Genomic DNA, 22,964 nt, shown 5'->3' with positions numbered 1-22,964 from the left:
CTTTCCCAGCCTCCAGAACCATGAGTTGAATAAATATTGTTCTTTTCTGAACTATACAAACTCAGGCAATCGGTTATAGCAACAGAAAGACACTGGTTCATCTCACCATCCCAGACATAAGACTAAATAGAGACACCTAGAGCAGGCTCTCCCACATTCTCACCTCTCTTCCAAACCCTGAATTTATCCGGGATGAAGCCTCAAGATGTCTAGCTAAACTCCAAAAAACAGGTCTAAAATTGAGATAGAGGTGCCAAGCCTTTGGGAAAGGAGACAACAGCCCAACTTTCACCCCCCACAGAACCTAGCACTCATCGATTCATCCAGTAAACATTTGCTGAATACCTACTATGTGTCAGACCACAAACTTCCCTGTTCTCATGGAAATTTTATTCTAGTAAGGAAGAAAAGAAATAATTTCCCAACCAAGAAAATGCCCTAATGTTCAGGTTTTAGCCCCCGCTCTAACACAAAGTTCAGGCTTAATACCTGCAATCCTGCAGCACCAACACCTCTGTTGGCTTTCTCATTTCATGTTTGCTGTCTGCCTATCACAACCATTTCCTGAAATGTTCAGCATTCAACTCATCATGTTCCTGAAAGAACTATTTTCCCTCCCAGCTGGCTCCATATTAATTTGGGCAGGCTGACTCTTGGCTCCTGCCTATCCCTTCCTCTAAGACAACACTCTTTCCACAGCCTTCATGATGGAATTTAACCACAGGCAACCCCTTTTCATTAACTGAGTAGCTCAAAATAGTACTTGGCGATAGGGGTTCATCAGAAACTGCTGGAACATAGAATTGGATAACACTTGTGTTGCCTGAGGACAATGGATGCTTGAAAAGCCATGGAGAATTTGGATAGTCATATTAGATCAGTCATGTATGTAGAAGTTTCAGAACAAAAGAAGCCCAGGAGGAAGTGGCACTGTGGCTCAAAGTGGTAGAGCACTAGCCTTGAGCAAAACAGCTCAGGGTCAGAGTTCAAGCCCCATGACCACCACCACCACCACCATCACCACCACCACCAACAACAACGAAGGAGCCCAGGAGAAGCAGCAGGGTCAGACCAGGCCCTTCCAAGAGTAGCCCCAGTTCCAGGCATTTTGGTTGTTGCTGTGGGATGTCTGCTTTCCCCTCCCCGACTCATACAGTGAAGCCTAATACCAATGTGATTCATCCCTACAGATGTATCACTCATGAATGGGATCAATGCCCTTGTCAGAGAAAGCTTGATTGCAGCCCTCTCTGCTCTCTGCCACGTGAGGCTACAGTGAGAGCAACAGCCTGTAAAACAGGAAGAGGGCTCTCTCCAGGTACTGCATCTTTGGGCCTGGGGCCTGGACTTTCTAGTCTCCAGGACTGAGAAAGAAGTGTCTGTTGTCAAGCCATCCCAGCTCATCGTTTATTTGTTATAGAAGCCCGAGAGGGCTGGAAATATGGCTTAGCGTAGAGTGCTCGCCTTGTACGCATGAAGCCTTGGGTTCAATTCCTGTGCACCACATCAACAGAAAAAGCTGGACGTGACATTGTACCTCAAGTGGTTGAGTTGCTAGACTTGAACAACAACAACAAAAAAAAGCCAGGGACAGTGCCCAGGCCCTGAGTCCAAGCCCCAGGACTGAGGAAAAAAAATAAAATAAAAGAGAAGTCTGAGAATTTCACTGCCTGTGTTGCTGGCAGGACCCTCCTAACAAACCCTCTGTTTAAGCGCAGTTAGGTAAGCATTCTCTTGCAACTAAGTTTCTCTGGCTGTTTATTGTCTTATATTAAGTTACTATAGCAAAGCAATCCCTAAATACCAAAGACTTCAGAGGCAAACTTTTATTTATTCATTTATTTTTTTGGTGGTACTCAGAGCCTTGCACTTGGCAAGTTTTCTACCCCTCCAGCCGTGCCATAGAGAATTTTTAGATTGCTTCGAAGTCCAGCCATAGGTTGAGGCCAGAACTGTTACTGACTTTAGGAAGTGGAGAGTAGAAATGTTCACTTTTATTTCTGCGCCTGTTCTGGGGCTCAAATTTAGAGACTGGGCACTGTCCCTAAGCGTTTGTGCTCAACGCTAGTTCACCCTTGAGCCGCAGCTCCACTGTAAGCTGTTTGGGAGTTAATTGGGGGATAAGAAGAGCCTCACATACTTTCTGGCTTGGGCTGGCTCTGAACTTCGATCCTCAGATATCGGCCTCCTGAGGAATTTACAGACATGAGACATCCGCGCCCAGCTATATATCCTAGGCCGGCCACAAACTCACAATCCTCCAACCTCAGCCTTTCCAGTGCTGAGATTACAGCTGTGCCCCACCACGCCCAGCCCCTGACAGGTTATGAAAATGAAATGGCATTTATGGAGCGTGCATCCACGTTGTCCCATCTTCACACCTGTGGCCCGGGTGGTCACTGCCCACTCCGCTGTTGATGGAGTGTCGTGGAGAAGCTGGTGGGGAGCTCCCACCCAGCGCAGGTCTCCAGGGGGCGCCGGCTGTGGCGCTGGCCCCGGGCGCAGAGGCGGGGCCGCCTTCCCAGGCCTCGCCCCGCTCCGGCCGCCGGAACTTGGCAGATCCCGGGATCCCAGGCCTCGAGGGCCCGGCCTCACCAGCCCAGCTCCGCCAGGATGCAGCGCGCCCTGGCCCGCGTCCTGCGCCTCCCGCGGCCCCGGCGGCTCCTCGGGGCCCGGCCCTGCGCGTCGGACGCCGCCGCCTCCGGGGGCCGCGAGATCCAGGTGCGCGCCCTGGCCGGTCCCGACCGAGGTAATCCCCGCGCTCGCGCGGTCGGGCGGGCGCTGGGCGCAAGCCGCGGGCGGGTCGAGGCGGGGCCCCGACGGGACCGCGGGGGTCGAGCCAGGCGCCCCGCCGTGGCACTGAGACCGGGGTCTCCAGAGCTAGGCTCCCCCGGCCGCCCGGGGCCCGCGAGGCTGGGCCGGGCCGTCGTTTCCCAGCCTCGCACTCGGAGGTCTCCGACCGTGCGAGGGGCCACGAGGACAGGAGCCGCGCCGCGTGGCACTTGGGGCCCAGGGGACCCACAGCGGCGCCGAACAGCCGGGAACTTTTACCAGCCGAGGACTCCCGGAGCGGCTGGCGGCGTTGGCCAATCCCCGGTCGGCGTTCCGGGGAGGCCGCGGGGCGGGGCCGGTGCCGGCGGCCTCACCTGTTCCCGCCCGCGCACCTGGCCGGGAGCGGGTGTGCGCGTGCGCCCGTCTGGACCTCAGCAGCATTCCCTGGTCCTCTTCCCTTTCCCAGCTTTGTTTTTGTGTTGTGCTCGTCCTTGAACTCTGGGCCTCGGCTCTGTCCCTGAACTTTTGTGCCCAAAGCGCTTGAGTCTCAACCCTACTTCCTTAACTGGAGGTAAAAGTCTCATTTGAAGCTCCATCCTCAGATCTCAGTCTCCTGAATAAGTGGCTATTACAGGCGTAAACCACAGGCGCCAACTTCCTCTGGTATTATCAAACATTGTTCCTATCAGCGCCTATCGGATGGCATAGCACTCCACATTTCATTATTTCTCTTTATGCCCTGACAGTAGGTCTTGAAGAGCTTTTCTCTATAACTTAGCTCTTTGTTTCCTAAAGTTGCATACTACTTCCCAGGGGGTGCATCCACTTTTTTTTTTTTTTTTTTTGCCAGCTCTGGGGCTTGAACTGAGGGCTTGGGTGTTGTGTCTGAGCTCTTTTGCTCAAGGCTAGCACTCTATCATTTTGAGCCACAGCCACCACTTCTCGTTTTCTGGTGATTAATTGGAGATAGGAGTCTCACAGGGACTTTCCTGCGGAGTTTGCTTTGAACCTCAGATCTCAGCCTCCTGAGTAGCTAGGGTTCTAGGTATGAGCCACCAGCACCCTGCAACATCCACTATTTTTGATGGACATAATATGTAACCTGGAGTGGTAAAGCCAAACACCTAATTCCAAGATTCCAAGATGTTAGGTTCAACCACTTGTTCAAATCTGCCAATGAAAAGAGACAAGAAGTAGCTAAGCACCTGTGGCTCCAGCTTGTAAACCTAGCTATTTAGGAGGCTGAGATCTGAGGATTGACATTCTAAGCTGTGTCTGATAGACAAATTACAATGACACAGGCTGAGAATGTGGCTTAGTGGTAGAGTGTTTCCCTAGCATGCATGAAGCCCTGGGTTCAATTCCTCAGCACCACATAAATAGAAAAAGCCAGAAGTGGCACTGTGGCTCATGTGGTAGAGTGCTAGCCTTGAGCAAAAGAAGCTCAGGGACAGTGTGTAGGCCCCGAGCTCAAGCCCCAGGACTGGCAAAAAAAAAAAAAAAAAATCCAATAACTCTTAGGTCCAACTATCCAGCATAAAGCTGGAAGCGGAGGTGTGACCCAAGTGGTAGAGTGCCAGCATTGAGTGAAAAATTAGAGCCTCTGCAAGGCTCTGAATTCAAGCCCCAGTACTAACGGGGGAGGGGGGAGCAAGTAGTGGTGAAGGGTTGAGGAAGATTTATCACCTCATACTGGAAGAGGCAGAGAGTAAGCTTTTCAGCCTGTCTTTCCCACACAGTGAAAACAGAAGAAATGGGGAGGGCTGAGAGGTGCACATGGTTAGGAAACCTGTCACATGTGTGGTGGGCTGGTTTCAGGTGTGGTCTGGCCCATTATGATCTCAGGACTGGCCAGGTGGAGCCTGGCCACTGGAAGAAAGTCCTTGGTGCTTGTGAGTTTGCTTCCATTCATGCCACAGGGGCTATCAAGTAGTCTGTTTCTCCCTGGATTGCAAGGTAACAAACTGCTAGAGAGATTGGCAGAGAGCTTTTTTTTTTTTTTAATGGATCAGAGAAGCCAAGTTTTTCTCCTGGTTTTGGACATTTACAGGCTTCAATGAGGAGCCAATACTTTTTAGCAAAAGTTCTAGATACCTGGTAGAATTCAGATCATGGTGTTCCTCTCCATCACATAGAATTTCTCAGATGAGCTTTAGTACTTGGAATTCTTCCTAGGATCCAGTCTAAGAAATTGAGCCAAAGAGGGTTGGGTGATTGGAACCAGGTCTAGTTGAAAGTTTGCACTCTGGACCAGAAGCTCATGATTGCTTTTTCTAGCAATTTAATGATTCCACAGATTTTTTCCAGTAGTACCCAGAAAATTGCCATGGGTCATAGGTCTTTCAGCTCACAGATACTGAAATCATTCTTTCCCGAAAGTTGGGTAAGACTCTGGCCCTGCCGGGGGACACATGAGAGGGGAGAAAAGGAAGAAGCAGTGGCCGGGGCCTGAGGAAGAGCTCACATAGAACTCCCAGAAAATGATGCAGTCACTGATGTCCCTGTCACAAGTCCCAGGCCAAGTGTTCCACTGAGGAGACGGAACCCAATGTGGTCCCGCGAAGTAAGCGTGGCCAGGCAGCTGCTCCTCACCAGCTGCTTTAGACTTTGGAGTTCATGGAGCATTTCTTCAGCTCCTTAGCTGCTAGTCAGGGGCCCTACCTCAATCTAACCTTTCCATTTTCTCTCTATCCATGGCTTCATTTGAAGCTTTTACTCTCTGGTGTATTTTTCCCATTTGCTGTCTCCTAATGGGCCTGTCACTTCCTCTCTGCCCACTTGAATCTTTCTGCTTATATGAGTCTTTCTGAAACTCTTGCAAACTACACCCCCTTTTAAGTGTCTCATAGCTGTGTATGTGTGCATGTGTGTACAATGGGGTTTGAACTCACACTCTTTTTTTCAGCTCAAGGCTAGCACTCTTCCACTTGAGCCACAGAGATGCTTCCGGTTTTCTGGTGGATCATTGGAGATAAGTCTCATGGACTTTCTTGCCCGGGCTGGCTTTGAACCGCAATCCTCTGAGCCACTGGCGCCTGGGTTCTTTTTAAAATTTTGCTCAAGGATGGCGGTCTTAGCACTCCACCTCCACTTCCAGCTTTTTTATGGTTAATTGCAGAGAACTTTTCTGCCTACGTGGGCTTTGAACCTCAATCCTTAGGTCTCAGTCTCCTGAGTAGCTAGGATGACAGGCATGCTAACACTTGGTCCCATAGATTGTTGTCCCTCCTCCCCATTTCCCATGCTTGGAAGCAAACTCAGGGCTTTGCACATGCTGGGTAAGTTCTCACCACTAAACTTCATCCCCAGCAATTGGCAGCTCTTAGGAAGTGAGTGAGGACTGCTAGCTATGGCTGTTACTTTTCTGGTCCTCAGTTTTCCCTGTTACAGAATAAGAGGTTTCTAAACTCTACCTTCAAGTGCTTTCTGTTAGACCCTCCACCAACACAGCCTGTGGAGAAGGTCATATAGACAGATGGGACCTTGGAGATTTTAATTGGACTTGGTAAGAGTGGAAATTGCAACACAGCCTCTCTCCACTGCTTGGGCTAGCGGGCAGTGTTCCCAGAGTCCAGGCCAGAGCACTCAGCCATGGCTGAATATTCTGTTCTCCAGAACCTGGCATGTTATAGCGCAAGGTCAATGAATGAAGCCGAAGGCACTGCATGACTTCCTCAGGGCCCCCGGCTTGCAGCACGGTCTCCTCTGATGACCACACACTCATACTTTGCCTAGATACTTTGTACATCATCCCTTTTGATTCTCATAGCAACCCTTAATTATTTCTCTTATTGATCAGAAAATTGAAGGTCAACGTGATAAAGTGACTCTACTTGATGTGTCCAGGTTGTGGCTTCAGCCAAGCACAATAAGAGCTGTTAGTCTATGTCCTGAGAGAGAGGAGATGAATATGAAAATAAAAGATTAAAGGAAGCCAGAAAGAAAAGGACAGGGGCTGGGAATGTGGCCCAGTGGTAGAGTGCTCACCTAGCATGCATGAAGCCCTCCCTGGGTTCAATTCCTCAGGACCACATAAATAGAAAAAGCCAGAAGTGGCACTGTGGCTCAAGTGGTAGAATGCTAGCCTTGAGCACAGAGAGGGTCGGGGATAGTGCCCAGGCTGGAGTCCAAGCCCCAGGACTGGCAAAAACAAAAAACAGGAAGAAAAGGACAGAACAGGAAAGCAGGAGGATGGGGAACAAAGTTTGTTAAAACCAAATCATGGGGCTGGGGATATGGCCTAGTGGCAAGAGTGCTTGCCTCCTATACATGAGGCCCTGGGTTCAATTCCCCAGCACCACATACACAGAAAATGGCCAGAAGTGGCGCTGTGACTCAAGTGGCAGAGTGCTAGCCTTGAGCAAAAAGAAGCCAGGGACAGTGCTCAGGCCCTGAGTCCAAGCCCCAGGACTGGCAAAAAACAAAAACAAAAACAAATCATGGTCACCATGTTAGTTTTTGTGGCTAAAAATTTTGTTGCTAATACAAAATCTTGTGCTTTCTCTAAGTCATGTTATAAATATAGTCTCCAAGACCCACCAGAGTCACAAGGATAGACACACACACAAAAAAGAATTGTTTCAGCAAGGCAAAATTTACTTTTGCAGAAGAGTGTGCCATCAGCCAAAAACCTGGCAAGCACATAGAACAGGCAGGCTGCTGCCCCTCTGCTCAGATTGGCTGAACTCAGGCTCATAATTGGCTCGCGGTTGGCTAGTTTAAGGAAGGCAAGATGTATTTACATAAAGTGACCAAAAAAATAACTCTGAAGATTAACAGTACACAATCTCAAAACATACCCTCTATTTCTTGAACCATCTGAGGTGTAGCTTTAGAGGTGTGTCTTAATTCTATCTTGAAACAATCAGTAAAACAAAATCTTACATTTCAAAAATCCTGGGAGCTGGATGCTGGTGGCTCACGCCTACAATCGTAGCTACTCTGGAGGCTGAGATCTGAGGATCGTGGTTCAAAGTCAACCCCGGCAGGAAAGTCCATGAGACTCTTGTCTCCAATTAACCACAAAAAGTTGGAAGTGGAGCTGTGGGTCAAGTGGTAGAGCGCTAGCTTTGAGCATAAAAAAACTCAGGGACAGCACCCAGGCTCAGAGTTCAAGCTCCTGCACTGACACAAGACAATAAAATTCTTCCTTATCCCAAAGCAGTTCTTTTCCTTTCTTTACTTGCTGTTTTAGTCTTAATAATCAACCAGAGCCAAGCTGTCAGGCTAGTGCAGAAACTTTCAAGCAACCCACTTGATAGAAAAGACAGCTCTCCTCACAGAAGTGCGGGACACGTGAGTGGTTTCCTATGGCAAGTCTTCCCACCCCGTCATGCAGCAGTTGGCTGGGCCTGTGGTCTCGTCAGAGGCTAGACTGAGGGCACAGCTGCTTCATTTCTTTTTTTTTTTTTTTTTTTTTTTTGGCCTGGGCCTTGGACTCAGGGCCTGAGCACTGTCCCTGGCTTCTTCCCGCTCAAGGCTAGCACTCTGCCACTTGAGCCACAGCACCGCTTCTGGCCGTTTTCTGTATATGTGGTGCTGGGGAATCGAACCTAGGGCCTCATGTATCCGAGGCAGGCACTCTTGCCACTAGGCTATATCCCCAGCCCCAGCTGCTTCATTTCTTGATGCAGTTGACAGAATTCCCCTCCTTGTGGCTATAGTACTAAAGTCCCACTTTCTTCCTACCTGTTGGTCAGCAGTTGCTCTCAGCTCCTAGAAACTGCCCACAGTCACCACTTGGCCCTCTCTCCCTAGACCTGTTAGTGTGGCTATCAAGATAGAGCCTTTAGCCTAATCACAGAAGCTACAGCCTATCACCTTTGCCACGTAATTTATATTCTGGGAGTTGTACTTTTTTTGTTTTTGTAGTTGTAGGTAGGTGTACACTACCACACCCTACTGTTGGTTGAGATTCGGTCTTGCTGATTTTTTTGCCCATGCTGGCTTTGAACCCCTTCCAATCTCTACCTCCTGAGTAGCTGGTATGTGCCTGTTACTAGGATCTTAAACTCAGGGCCTTACCTGCTTGCTAGGTAAGTGCTCTACCATTTGAGCCATATTTTACCTCAGCAGTTAAGCAAAAGTGACATTTTAGAACTCATGTTGTATTCCATTGGTTAGATGCAATTCTCAGGGCTTACCCACATTCAAGAAAAAAGGAATTCTTCTGGATGTGAATGTTACAAGCAGCTGGCCTGGGGATATTTTGCTTTATCTTGGTAAATGAGGGGCAGCTCTCTTAGCACTGACAGCCCTGAGTTCCAGAGGCTCACAAGCTGGCCTCCAAATCCAGAGGCTTAGGGCTCCAAGCTTTCAAAGCTAGAGGCCCATGGCTTGAGTGCCCAAGCAGAGGCTTCTTGCTCTGCACTTGGAGTACTGACACCTAGTGGCTAGTTTTAGCTACCAACTTCGGAGTATGGAGACCTTGGGCTCTTTAACTCCTGACATCTAGTGAAGGAGGCTGGAAGTCCTCAGAGCTTCGACCCTCCCCTTTGGCTCCTCGCTTCGGAGTCTTAGCTTCATTTGGAGTCTGACCAGGTCGTGTTGTGGAACTCTTCAGCCGCCTCATACTGTTACAGCTCAGGATTCCAGTTACTTTCTGGCATTACACCTCTGGCTACTGGGTCCTCTGTTCTTGGTGGCTCTGGAAGGCTTCAGCTATTTCCTTGCTGTTGTTTCCAGGGCTAGAAGCCCTGGGGTGTAACCTGCTTTTCACAGAACCAGCTTAGTCCACCTGTGATAAAGACCACAGGGAGGCAAAGACAATTCAAGAAGTGCCTCTGTTGAAGACTAATGTTTCAACCTAATGTAGCTAAGGCCTCAAATCTAAATTGTGTGTGTGTGTGTGTGTGTGTGTGTGTGTGTATGTGTGTGTCTAAGGGTGTGTGGGGTGTCAGTGCCAGTGCTGTGGCTTGAACTCAAGACTTCCTGTTCCTGCTTTTTTGCTCAAGACTGGCCTTCTTACCACTTGAGCCATACCTCCATTTCTAGCAGTTTTACTCGCTAAAGAGTCTCTAGGATTTGTCTGCACTGGCTGAGCCTCAGATTGCAGCTTCCTGAGTAGCCAGGATTACAGGTGTGAGCCACCAGTGCCTAAGTCTTAAATAATTATGGTAATTATGGACCAGTCACATTTGCTATTTTATACTTATATAGTTTTTTTTAAGTTTTTGAATTACTAAAATAATTTTCTAGTAAAAGTACAGGAAGCAATGACTACAAAAATCAGAAGTGGGAAATCAGAAGGCGGGGAAAAAACAAGGGAGGAGATAACAAGTTGGGTAAGAAATGTACTCACTGCCTTACATATGAAACTGTAACCCCTCTGTACTTCACTTTGACAATAAAGGGGAAAAAAGGAAAAAAAAAGTTGCTAAGTTATATAAAGCTGACTTTTCACTCTAAAATCCCTAATCCATTAGGACATTCCTGATTAAGAAAAAAAAAATCAGAAGTGACTTTGTCAGGAGTTGTGACTCAGTCAAGGCACATGTGGGGGGTGGGGGCCAGCAGAAGATGGTTACCAGTCTATGTTTTGGTCTAGTGACAAGGCTATTTGCCTTTAAACTCAACAGGAAGGTGTTCGTTATGACAGAGATATGGTAAGAGCTGTGGGATTGTGTGTGTGTGTGTGTGTGTGTGTGTGTGTGTGATGGTGGTCACCTTGTACCTCTTGTTCCACAGTTCACAAATCCTTCTTCTGTGGGAGGCAGGAAGAGCAAAGGTTATTCTGCCTAATAGCTGGAGAAGCAGACGCCTGTGTGACATGCTCCAGCAGTGCCACCTACAACCCAGGCTTCCCATGTCCCCAGCACGTGGGTGAGCAAGGCCAGCTCAGCTCAGCTTGTTCTATCCCTTGCAGGAATCACTGAGATCCTGATGAACAGACCTCATGCCCGCAATGCCCTGGGGAACGTCTTCGTCAGTGAGGTTAAGATTGGGGAGCACTAGGGGTGGGGCTAGGGACACACCAAGAGATGCCTGACAAGGTGTCTTCTGCAGCTGTTTGAAGCTCTGGCCCGCCTGCGAGAGGACCAGCACGTGCGTGTCCTGCTCTTCAGAAGTGGAGTGAAGGGTGTGTTTTGTGCAGGTAGGTTCCATCTGCAGGTTGGGCCATATCCCAGGTTCTGTAGGGCTCCCCCCAGCAGGGCCTGGTGGCCTTAGGTCAGCTCCAGTGGAGGACACATTCCCATTTACAGATGTGAACCTGAAGTCCTAGGTCAAATGACTTGTTGTAGGTCACAAAACAGAAGTCAGCTTGGTTTGGCCTCATATCCTCCTTTCTGCCACACCGTGCTTTATTCTGACCCTTTGTTGAGGAAATGAAGAACCGGTCATCAAACATGCTTTCAAGGTCAATGGTAAGTTGAGACTATGCCCTTTGCCTACCTGCAGAATCCCAGTCCCCAATGCCAAAGCTCTTCACAGTACCTGCATCATTAGTTCCTCACAAGGCAAGCACCATGAACTTCTGCCTCAAAGGCAGGCACAAACATGAAAGGGTAAGAGGAGGCATATGACCTTCCAAGGCCCTCAAGATGTGGTTTGCTTTATATCTGAGCTGTCAGGGCCACAATGCACAGCCTGGGGGCTGAACTGATGGGACAAGCCTACCTGCCTCACTCTCTTGGCCTCTTCCATGACTCCACCTCTAACCTCCTCCTCTATCAAGATCATGTCACAGTTGTCACTAGTCTCATTCCTGTTGTTCCAGCTCATCATGAGGAGGGCAGGAGACCTGGGTCTGCCTCCAACAAACTGTGGCAACTTCAGTTTCCCCATCTATCTCACTGAGTAGAACTGATTGAGGCTTCTCCAGGCTTTCCAAGCCTTTTAGCCTGGGACTTGAGGAATCTAATTCACGTTGTGGCCCCTCCCTGGCTCCTGCTACCTCATCTTGACCTTACCTTGGTCACTTCCCTCACCAAGGTCCTTGTCCCCCCTCTGTGCTAACACATTGAGCTCTCTTCTCAGTTCTTAACTTACTTGGCCTCTGGGCCTCCTTATCCTCCATTAGCTAATTTTTAATTTTATTATGATTTTTAAGTGTAATAATGTTTTATATATATATAATTTCCACTTTAACCTCCTTGTGGTACTGGGATTTGAATTCATGGCTTTGAACTTATTACATAAACACCACTTGAGCTATACCTACCTTCTTTGCTTTTTTTTTTTTGGCTCTGGAGTTTTTGCCCAGAGACAATCAGAATGAATTTCTCCTACCTATGCCTCTTGTGTATGTGGGTTACAGGCATGGGACACCATATACAGCCCCTGAATTCCTGTTTTCAGTGCTTTGAGGCAGGTACTTAGAACTAGAATTATAAGTTTTTTGTTTTGTTTTTGGTCTTGGGGTTTGAGCACAGAACTCCTGATTACCAGGCAAGCACTTTGCCACTAAGCCACATCTCCTTCCATCTCTTGTACTGGTTATTTTTGCCAGTCCTGGGGCTTGGGCTCAGGGCCTGAGCACTGCCCCTGGCTTCTTTTTACTCAAGGCTAGCACTCTACCACTTGAGCCACACTGCCACCTCCGGCTTTTTCTGTTTATGTGGTGCTGAGGAATCGAACCCAGGGCTTCATGCATGCTAGGCAAGCACTCTACTGCTAAGCCACATTCCCAGCCCTCTGCTGGTTATTTTTTACATAAATTCTCACCTCCTACCCTGGCACATACCTGGACGGCAGTCTTATGCTTCCTGCTGTACCAGGAATGAGACATGAACCACCACACCCAGCTATTGAGGTGGGAGCTTCATGAGCTTTTCTGCCTGGATTGGCTTCAAACCACAGTACTACCTCATGCTCAAGCCTCCCAAGTAGCTAGGATTATAGGTGGGAACCACTGACACCCAGTAAGTGGTAACTACCCTAATAGATAAATGATGCTATATCTAAGTCTTGAACATACTTTTGTGTCCTTTTTTACCTCTGTCCTGGAGGCTTAAACTCTGCTTCTCTGAGCCCTTTGTTTAAAGCCAGCACTCTACCACTTTGAGTCCCAACCACTTCCGGTTTTCTAATAGTTAATTGGAGATGAGTCTCACCGACTTTCCTGCCCTGGCTGGCTTTGAACCATGATCCTCAGATCTCAGCCTCCTGAGTAGCTAGGGTTACTGGCATAAGCCACTGGTGCTCAGCTTTTTTGTGTACTTATTGAGCATACTTTGCCTACTTTGAGTTGATTACTTTTGTTGCATTATAGGAAGTCTTTATATGTCCAAGGTATTAATCTCACCCACCCCACCCCCACAATGTTGGGGATGGAACCTAGGGCCTCACATAAGCTAGGCAAGGGCTGTACAGCTGAATGACTTTCAGCCTTGCTATTAATCCCTTACCAGATACATTATTTGCACATATTTTCTCCCACAGTGGATTATACTTTTCATTCTAACAGTGCCTCGATGCTCACAATTATTCACTTTGATGAAATCCAGATGATTTTTTCCTGTGAGCACTGCCTCTCCTTTCCTGACTCTCCCTTCCGCTTTCTGGCATTTCCTGCTTCTTCCTCCCTGGCTGCTTTCCCTTGTGTCTTAGCTGGATCCTTTAACCACCTGGGATTCAGTAATAAGCCATTTTCCCCAAGAGTGGCACCAACTGCTGGCCATTTGTAGGTGCGGACCTGAAGGAGCGGGAGCAGATGAGCCCTATGGAGGTTGGCGTCTTTGTCCGGCGGCTCCGAGGCTTGATGAACGAGATCGGTAAGGGTCTGTGAGTAGGCTGGAGGTGTGGGAGTCCCTGCTGTTGCCAGCCCTCCCCCACGCACCATGCTCTATGAGAACACAGATGATTCCCATGATAGGCACAAGGAATTCCACAAGACGAAGGTACCGATACAAAAGGGTGCAAGCAGCATTTTTACCAGAGAGGGAGTCCTAGCTCTTCAGACTTCGTACCCCACACCAATGTCCTAACTGCCTGAACTTGGCCTTTTCCTTCAGGACCTCCCATGTGGCCTCCTGCAAGAAGCCTTCATCCAGCAAGTTTTTTGGTTTGTTTTTTTTTAATTGCTTGTACTAGGTTTTGAGCTCAGGGCCTTGCACTTGGCTGGCTTAACTGGTGCTATTTTTGGCTCTTTTGCTTATTAGACACGAGAGTCAAAGATTTGTTTGCCTAGGCTAGCTTTTTTTTTTTTTTCCTTTTCTTGTCCTGGGATTTAAACTCAGGATCTGGACTCTGTTCCTGAGTTCTTGTGCTTAAAGCTAGCACTCTACCATTTGAGCCACAGATCCACTTCTGGCCTTTTTGCTCACACATTGCCTGTAATCCTAGTTACCCAAGAGGCTGAGGTCTGGGGATCGTGGTTCAAAGCCAGCCAGGCAGGAAAGTCTGACTCTATCCTGAATTAATGACAGAAAAAGCCAGAAGTAGTGCTGTGGCTCAAGTGTTAGAGCTTAGCCTTGAGCCAAAGGAGCCCAGCGACAGTGCCCAGGCCGAGAGATCAAGCCCAAGGACTGGCAAGAAAAGGAGTCTCAGACTTTCCTGCCGGGGCTGGCTTCAAATCATGATCCTCAATCTCAGCCTTCATTAAACTAAGATTATAGGCATGAGCCACCAGTGACTGGCTCCAGGCTTTCAACCATGATCTTCAAATTTTAGTTCTTGATTGGCTACAATTAAACATGAGCCTTAAGTGCCCAGCTAGTTCGTTTTCTTTTTTCTTTTTTTTTTTTTGGCCAGTCCTGGGCCTTGGACTCAGGGCCTGAGCACCATCCCTGGCTTCTTCCCGCTCAAGGCTAGCACTCTGCCACTTGAGCCACAGCGCCGCTTCTGGCCGTTTTCTGTATATGTGGTGCTGGGGAATCGAACCTAGGGCCTCGTGTATCCGAGGCAGGCACTCTTGCCACTAGGCTATATCCCCAGCCCCTAGTTCGTTTTCTTTTGTGGGGTTTTTTGCTTCCCACCATAGCTAGAATTAGGATGGCAGGTACATGTAACCACACCCAACTCCTTTTACTGAGAATCTCATAGACTTTTTCTGCTCAGACTAGCTTGAAACTGATCATAGCCTCTTAGGTAGCTACTAGGATTACCAGCCTCAGCTCTAGGCTTCCATTTATTGGAGCATTCAGATTCCCAGATTATCTCTGCCTGAATACCTGATTACCTTCCATTAGACAGGGTCACATGGGTGTAGACCACATCTGATTCCAGTCCGCTTCTAGCACCCAGCACAGAACTTGGCACACACTGTCAGGTCCCAGAGAGACCAGTGGGTGTGGACTTACACAGAAACAGCCAGCCCACTCCTATATCATTCCTGATGGGAAAGTTGACTTCTTAAGATAACCTAGCTGAAGTTCTGGGTGAGGTCCCCAAGTTTCGGACCAGCCTTAAGTCTCTCCTGGCCCCCTTTGTCTCTACAGCAGCCTTCCCTGCACCCACCATTGCAGCCATGGACGGGTTTGCCTTGGGTGGAGGTCTGGAGCTTGCCCTGGCCTGTGACCTCCGAGTGGCAGGTACTTAGAAGGGGTGAGGTGAAGGTATGAGGTGGGGAGGTTGAGCGAAACAGAGGAAATCTGAAGCTTCTGCAAAGTTAGCCACTGCTCTTGGCCTTCCCACCAAGAGGAAAACCAGAGAGAACAGGGGGCACAGAAGGCAAAGGTATTGCCACCCACTGCTGTTATAGCCATGGCTGGCAAGAACTGCTTTGTTCATCTTGGGAAAGGCTGTTCTAACCTCTGAGCCATGGCTGGCAGGGCCAGCCGAGTACATTGAGAGGTGGGGAGGACAAAGAACACTGTTCACCTTTCAGTTCTGATCAAGTCAGATTACTGAACAAAGGTGAGCCTGGTGGGTGGTTTGTCACTGGTCCATCTTGTTGCACAGTTGCTTAGTCAGGCAAGCTCATAGCAGCACCCAAGTTTGCTGAGTCTTGAAAGAATGGGGGGTGAGAAAGATAACCACTTTTCGAAGTCGCTGCCTTGGTGGCTTCTCCCCCATTTTTTTCTTGCCACCTATCCAGGCATGAAGGTGGCTTCTATCAATGAAAAGAAGGAATTGACCGGGCTGGGGAGGTAGCTCATTGGTAGAGCACTTGAGTTGCCTAGCATGTTGAAGGCATTAGGGGAAAAAAGGAATTTATCAAGTGATCAGGCACCAAAATTCCAGGTCAGGCTATGGTTCTAACTCTGCCTGTCACTTGCTCAAATGTCAGGCAACTACCATGCAAGGTTTGCTGAGGACAGAGTAGAAAACCCTATGCAGTAGCCCAGTCCCCTTGCTATCCACATTTCACAGGTCACATGGCCTGTGCTGAGGGAGCTGGTCAGATCAGCAGCACTTCAGGAGGAAGATGTGGACTAAACTGTCAGGGAAATTTCAGGCTTGACAAAACCTAGGAGGATAACTGGCAAGAGCAAGGGCCATGAACCCCACAGACCAGACCTGAAAGTGCAAGACAGGGAAAGCATTTACCTACAAATGAGTGTCAGGCACCTTCTAGGAACCTTTCCTCCTTCCAGAGCATCTCATATGATGCTCTGACCAGGTAAAAGGGGCCACCAGTCATCTTTTTTCAACCACTGAGGCTCAGGAAAGGAGACTTACAGGTGACCCACAACTCTACCAGCAAGGACTGGTGAGATGACAGCCTGGAGACCCAATCTGTTGAGATCTGGTGTATCCAGAACATAAGGAAAATGTCTCCTTCCCCCAGAGGTTAGCACTGGAGGATGGGGCAGGGGAGAAGTCTTCCTTCACTCTTTGCTGTTCCAATAGCTTCCTCAGCTGTCATGGGACTGATCGAGACCACGAGAGGACTTCTCCCAGGAGCAGGTATCCTGATTCCACTGTCAAAGTCTGTCTGCTTTCCTCTCTTGTCCTAAGTCTTGCCGTTCTATCCTCAGTCTGCAACTCTGAGAAGTCCTGGCCATCTGTGGGCCCTCCCTTCTCCACCGTAGCATGGTCACTCCTCCATCCTTGCAGGAGGGACTCAAAGGCTGCCCCGATGCCTGGGAGTGGCCCTGGCAAAAGAGCTCATCTTCACGGGCCGCCGACTGAATGGAGAACAGGCCCATCAGCTGGGGTTGGTGAATCATGCTGTGGCCCAGAATGAGGAGGGTGATGCTGCCTACAACCGGGCTCGAGCCCTAGCTCAGGAAATTCTGCCCCAGGTATAGTGACAACTAGACACAGAAGGGACTGTGGGAGGAGCAAGGGGAAGGCTGGTGTTCCTTGAAGTCCAGTGAGTTTGAAAGCAGCAAGGTAAATTCCTGAAATGAAGTCATGTTCTCTCTCCATTGACTGCCATCCAGCATGATGCAAAGCCAAGTGGTTTAAACTGGATAAAATCAGCTTCACAGTGACACTAATATCACATGTGGAATCACTATATTGCACCACAATGCCCCCTCAAACTGAAAGGCAAGATTCTAACGTGGAAATATTACCAGGCCATCCTTCCTACCACACTGCACTTAAGGAGCTTAGAATACAGTGCATCCCCAAGTGGCAGGGGATTTAACTCAGTGGTAGAGCACTTCCCTAGTGAGCTTGCACAAAGCTCTTCAGCCCAATAGCTTCTGCTCCTCACAAGGTTCAAATATTTGTAGACCCCCCTCCCAGGAGTCATCTAACAAGATGCATCAAAGCCCAAAGTCCCAGTGAAGATATGCCCAAGATCTAGCTGGCTGAAGTCGTTAATCTGCTGGCTCTCCCCAATGGGGGCTGGAGTGGGAGGTGTCAAATTTTCATACGCATATGAAACCAGCTGAAATGAAGTTAGGTTTAACTTGTAGTAAGTCCCTATGTGGCAGCACCCATCTGTTATACAATGTTAGGTACTCTAATGTAGGATTTGCTATTACAATAGTACATTTGAAACGATTGCTTTTTTTTTATTACATTACTGGGGCTTCGGCCCAGGTCCTTGTACTTGCTCAGCTTGTTTACCAATGGTCTACTACTTGAGCCACACCTTTAGCCCATAAGTGAGAAAACAGACACAATGCTTAACTGGCTTATTCAAGGACATTAAAGTATTAAAGTCACTGTAATAGCAAAAAAAAAAAAATGCTGGTATTTTTGGCATTTTATTTTGCACAGTACAGAAGAGAAACCCCTTTTTGCATGTATCAGTACTGGGGCTTGACCTCAGGGTCTGGGTTCTATCCCTAAGCTTTTTCTGCTCAAACCTAGTGTTCTACCACCTGAGCCCCATCTCCATTTCCAGCTTTGAGGGAGTTCCCCTCTCCCTTACTCCCCAGTTGGGCTTTAACTCAGGGCCTAGGCACTGTCCCTGAGCTCTTCTACTCAAGGCTGGTGCTCTTCCACTTTGAGTCACAGCTGCACTTCCAGTTCTTGAGTGGTTAAGTGGAGATAAGTCTCAGGGAAACTTTTCTGGCCAGGCTGGCTTGGAGCTGTGATCCTCAGATCGCAGTCTCCTGAGTAGCTAGGATTACAGCCACCAGCACTAGCACTGTGGGAGTTAACAGGAACCACAATCCTCAGATCTCAGCCTCCTAGGATTATAGGCAAGAGCCACTAGTACTCAGTGAAAAACTCCTTTTAGAAGTACAGAATATGTGTAAAATTTTAATAATCTTTGAGAGCAAACATGTACACTTCAAATACAGAGTGCTTACAAACATTACAAAAGTCTAAGCCTATAAAAAGTATTTGTCACATATCATCTTAAGATTGTATTTGCAGGGATCTGGGGATATGGCCTAGTGGTAGAGTGCTTGCCTCGTATACATGAGGCTCTGGGTTTGATTCCTCAGCACCATATATGTAGAAAATGACCAGAAGTGGTGCTGTGGCTCAAGTGGCAGAGTGCTAGCCTTGAGCAAAAAGAAGCCAGGGACAGTGCTCAGGCCCTGAGTCCAAGCCCCAGGACTGGCAAAAAAAAAAAAAAAACAAGATTGTATTTGCATTAATCTGTAACCCTTTTGCACATCACTTTTATAACAATTTTAAAAATTAAAGTATTTGGTTTAAAACAGAAAACCTTATGAAGGCATGCTGAGAATCCAAATCCCAGTATTTCTCCCTCGCCACCCCCCTACTCCCCCACCCACGTCAGCCAAGTGCTAGTTTCATTTGTGAATAAGAAAGCACTTAGTGGCCAGCTGTAGTAGCACATACAATTACCACCTATTTGGGAGTATAGGGTAGGAGGATTGTTAAGTCCAAGACTAGCCTCGGCAGTGTTGACTTTGTCTCAAGAACTAGAGAAAACAAGAATGAGGCCCTGGGACGGACACACACACACACACCCTGTTTAGGAACTATAATAACATGAACCCCAGCTGGTGGGACGAACACACACACACACACCCCTGTTTAGGAACTACAATAACATGAACCCCAGCGCGCGCGCGCACACACACACACACACACACACACACACCCTGTTTAGGAACTACAATAACATGAACTCCAACACACACACACACACACACCTGTTTAGGAACTACAATAACATGAACCCCAGCACACACACACACACACACACACACACACACACACACCCCTGTTTAGGAACTACAATAACATGAACCCCAGCACACACACACACACACCCTGTTTAGGAACTACAATAACATGAACCCCAGCACACACACACACACACACACACACACACACACACACACACACACACACACACACACCCTGTTTAGGAACTACAATAACATGAACCCCAGCACGCGCGCACACACACACACACACACACACACACCTGTTTAGGAACTACAATAACATGAACCCCAGCACACACACACACACACACACACACACACACACACACCCCTGTTTAGGAACTACAATAACATGAATCCCAGCACACACACACCCCTGTTTAGGAACTACAATAACATGAACCCCAGCTGGTTTTAAACACGCACACCTGTTTAGGGGCTGTAATGACATGAATCCCAGCTGGTTGGGACTTGAAGAGTCTTCAGTCTGCTTCCTTTATTAAAGGATATTTTGACCTAGTAGATAAGAAGGCTAATGAAAAAAAAAAAGAAGAAGAAGAAGGCTAATGAAATATATCAATCAGTAGAGTAGTGGAACCAGACCTGTCTAGAGCACTTCCCTTATAATACAGATGTGTACCTCTTTTCACTCCTGCCTCTAACAAGCATTTTTTTTCCTTTGTAGGCCCCCATTGCTGTGCGGTTGGGCAAAGTTGCCATTGACCGAGGAATGGAGGTGAGATTCCACTGGGTCAGGACTTATATCTTCTTAAGTCCAACATGTCAGGGTTGCAGTGCTTTGTAGCTCCTAGGAACCAACAGCAGAGCTACAAAGACTTCAGGAACTAGAAACTTTGATGCTTTGATGCAACTAATGCATCAATTCATTCCTCACACACTGAATCTAGACCTGAGCTGGAAACTGAGGTTCAGGAATAAGATATGGTCAGTGATCATATGGAGAGGGGTAAGACAGACACAAACCACTTAGGAAAAGTTCATTATACCAAGCAGATACCTGACAGGTTAGAACTATACTGTTCACAAGGTGGCCACCTATTTCTTTTTTCTTCTTTGCCAGTCCTGGGGCTTGAACTCAGAGCCTGAGCACTGTCCCTGGCTTCTTTTTGCTCAAGGCTAGCCACTCTACCACTTGACCCAGGGTGCCACTTCTAACTTTTTCTATATAAGTGGTGCTAAGGAATCGAACCCAAGGCTGTATGTATACAAGGCGAGCACTCTACCACTAGGCCATACTCCCAGCCCCATATAGCTATTTCTGCGATTCCTTAGTTTTCCCCAAAGTGACCAAGAACCTTTTGAGCAGTAAGTTTCCACATGTTATTACTTAGGACAATAGAGGACAGAAAATGTGCCAGGGAACTGGTCAATGCCTGCTTTCTGAGGAATGTAGAACTGACAAAAGGTGGTGAGGTAGCTGAGGATGGATACTAGCCTGACCATGCAGCTTGTGCTGCTCCCTCCCACCAGCTGGGGGAAGTCTGCTTTACCTATCTCAGCCCTCACTTCTAGCATAACTTTGCTTCTACTAAGCACTCCAAGAAGAGATTCATGATCGGTTATTTCTGCTCCTGGAAGGGTTCCCAGGAAGTGGACCAGGTTAGGCTGAATACTTCTTTCTTATAGGTGGACATTGCATCAGGAATGGCCATTGAAGGGATGTGTTATGCCCAGGTATGTGGCTGTTGCCAGCCTGCACTTTTTAGTAGCAGTTGGGCCAGAGTTCAGGAGCCTCGTGTAGTTCAGGAATGAGAAGGTTCCTCCAACCCCAAAGTCTTGTCTCTGCTTATTTAACCTAGAATGGCTCCTGGAAAAGCACATGGCTTCCCTCAGTTCCTTAACAACTTAATGGTGTATCCTACCCCATTGATACCTACAGAATCACAGCACACACTCTGCAAATGTACTCAACAAAGTGTCTCTGGGTACTTTGGTTTTTGCTATCCCTGTACCCAATGCCACTATAGGGGCTAAGCTAGAATTGGGATGTCAAGGTTATAACCTGAGTCTTGACCTATTTAGTCCAATTTACTTTATGTGTGTACTAGTACTGGGTCCTGAACTCAAGGCCTCCCATTTACCCTTAGCTTTTCCTCTAAGGCTGGAGCACTACCACTTGAACCAGCTTTTTGCTGGTTAACTGGAGATTGGAATCTCCTGGATTTGTCTGAGACTGACTCTAAATTGGGATTCTGAGCCTCCTGAGTGGCTAGAATTATAGGGATGACCCCCATGTCAGTCATGGGGCTTGAACTCTGGGCATGGGCATTAAACTGAGCTCTTCAGCTCAACATTAGCTCTACTATTTAAGCCACAGTGCCACTTCTGGTTTTCTGGTGTTAATTGGGGAGGGATATAAGAGTCTCACAGACTTTCCTGCCCAGGCTGGCTTAGAACCATGATCTTCAGATCTCCACCTCCTGAGTAGCTAGGATTACAGGTGTGAGCCACCAGTGCCCAGCTTAACCTAATTCTTGAGTGTCACTGGGACCTTCAAAACCTAGTTATAACCAACTATATTCTCATATTTTTAATATTCTCTATTAAGGAACTCTTTGACAGCTGTCCCTGCTCCTACAAAACTAATATTCTGTGCACTGTTGTAGAATATCCCAACCCAGGACCGGCTGGAAGGCATGGCCGCCTTCAGGGAGAAACGGCCCCCAAAATTTGTTGGCAAGTGAACTCTCCTCCCCTCCCACAAACCTGAAACACCAGACATACATATCTTAAAGAACAAAATCCAAGTGGGGAGTCTGCAGTCAAGACTGCCCTCCTCATTTCACCCTGGCCTTCAATTTCTTCACTGAATGATGGGCAAGATGATGATCATACCACCTCCTGCTTCCTTCCTTATTCCTGACCTTGGCTAGATCATCACAGGAGTCAGTTTTGCTTTACAAAATGTCTAGATCTTCTACCAAATAACTATAGATTAAAATAGATGCTTCTAGATCTGTTGTTGGCTCTCAGTCTATGGCTTCTGCCTCTCCATGATCAGCTTACTAGAGACAGCAAAAGACTAATCAAAGGCTGGGAATATGGCCTAGTGGTAAAGTGCTTGCCTCGCATACATGAAGCCCTGGGTTTGATTCCTCAGCACCACATATATAGAAAAAAGCCACAAGTGGCACTGTGGCTCAAGTGATAAGAGTGCTAGCCTTGAGCAGAAAGCAGCCAGGGACAGTGCTCAGGCTCCAAGTTCAAGCCCCAGGACTGGGGGAGGGGGGGGAGAGAACACCAATCAATCCACGGGGGTCAGTGTTTGAATAGGTGTCAGTAGGAACTGCAGATCCCAGCTCTCTGCCAGTTACTTGCTGTGTAACCCTGGACAAACTGCTTCATCTTCTGAGGCCTCAGTTTCTGTACCTGTGAGGCTAATCTGTTGTGAAGATTTAAAAACTGTTAGCTTATCATTAGTGGCTCACACTTGTAATCCTAGCTACTAGGAAGCTGAGATCTGAGGATCATAGTTCAAAGCCAGCCTGGCAGGAAAGCCCATGAGATTCTCATCTCCAATTAAGCACCAAAAAAGCCAGAAGTGGAGCTGTGGCTCAAATGGTAGAGTGCTAGCCTTGTACACAAAAGCTCAGGGACAGCACCCAGGTTCTGAGTTCAAGCCCCAGGACCAGCACACGCATGCATGAACAAATATACAAGCCCGCCTCATTTTCATGTATACACTCTTGCCACTAGGCCATATCCCCAGCCCAAACTTTTTGCTCAGAGATAGCATGC

At 47.9% G+C, this 22,964-nt stretch overlaps 1 protein-coding gene and 1 long non-coding RNA gene across 6 annotated transcripts; one reads left to right on the top strand and one right to left on the bottom strand.

The window, feature by feature from the left end:
- Positions 1-1,811: 1,811 nt before the first annotated feature.
- On the bottom strand, positions 1,812-20,574 carry LOC125355173. Its single transcript, XR_007211609.1, has 3 exons — positions 20,561-20,574; positions 20,101-20,103; positions 1,812-1,991 (listed from the first exon to the last, which is right to left on the bottom strand). It is a non-coding gene; the product is annotated as an uncharacterized LOC125355173 (long non-coding RNA).
- On the top strand, positions 2,359-22,185 carry Echdc2 (enoyl-CoA hydratase domain containing 2). Of its 5 annotated transcripts, none has more exons than XM_048351332.1 (10): positions 2,365-2,749; positions 10,637-10,704; positions 10,777-10,864; positions 13,398-13,484; positions 15,153-15,242; positions 16,504-16,560; positions 16,711-16,898; positions 19,891-19,941; positions 20,853-20,900; positions 21,833-22,185. In XM_048351332.1, exons 1-10 carry the CDS (start codon positions 2,614-2,616, stop codon positions 21,908-21,910), a joined length of 891 nt encoding a protein of 296 aa, XP_048207289.1. In that variant the 5' UTR covers positions 2,365-2,613; the 3' UTR covers positions 21,911-22,185. The 5 variants fall into 5 exon arrangements, with proteins under 5 accessions (XP_048207292.1, XP_048207289.1, XP_048207290.1 ...); XM_048351331.1 differs by having other exon boundaries at positions 2,518-2,749; positions 15,150-15,242; XM_048351333.1 differs by lacking the exon at positions 13,398-13,484 and having other exon boundaries at positions 2,368-2,749; positions 15,150-15,242.
- The last annotated feature ends 779 nt before the right edge of the window (positions 22,186-22,964 follow it).

Source organism: Perognathus longimembris, chromosome 7 (assembly GCF_023159225.1).
Source record: "Perognathus longimembris pacificus isolate PPM17 chromosome 7, ASM2315922v1, whole genome shotgun sequence".
NCBI classification, from domain to species: Eukaryota; Metazoa; Chordata; class Mammalia; order Rodentia; family Heteromyidae; genus Perognathus; species Perognathus longimembris.
This window is presented reverse-complemented; position numbering and strand designations above follow the sequence as displayed.

Coding starts and splice junctions, on each gene's coding strand:
- Echdc2 (XM_048351331.1), top strand. CDS start 2,614: ATGCAGCGCGCCCTGGCCCGCGTCCTGCGCCTCCCGCGGCCCCGGCGG. Junction 10,705..10,776: donor GGAACGTCTTCGTCAGTGAG/GTTAAGATTGGG, acceptor TGTCTTCTGCAG/CTGTTTGAAGCTCTGGCCCG. Junction 13,485..15,149: donor AGGCTTGATGAACGAGATCG/GTAAGGGTCTGT, acceptor TTGTCTCTACAG/CAGCCTTCCCTGCACCCACC.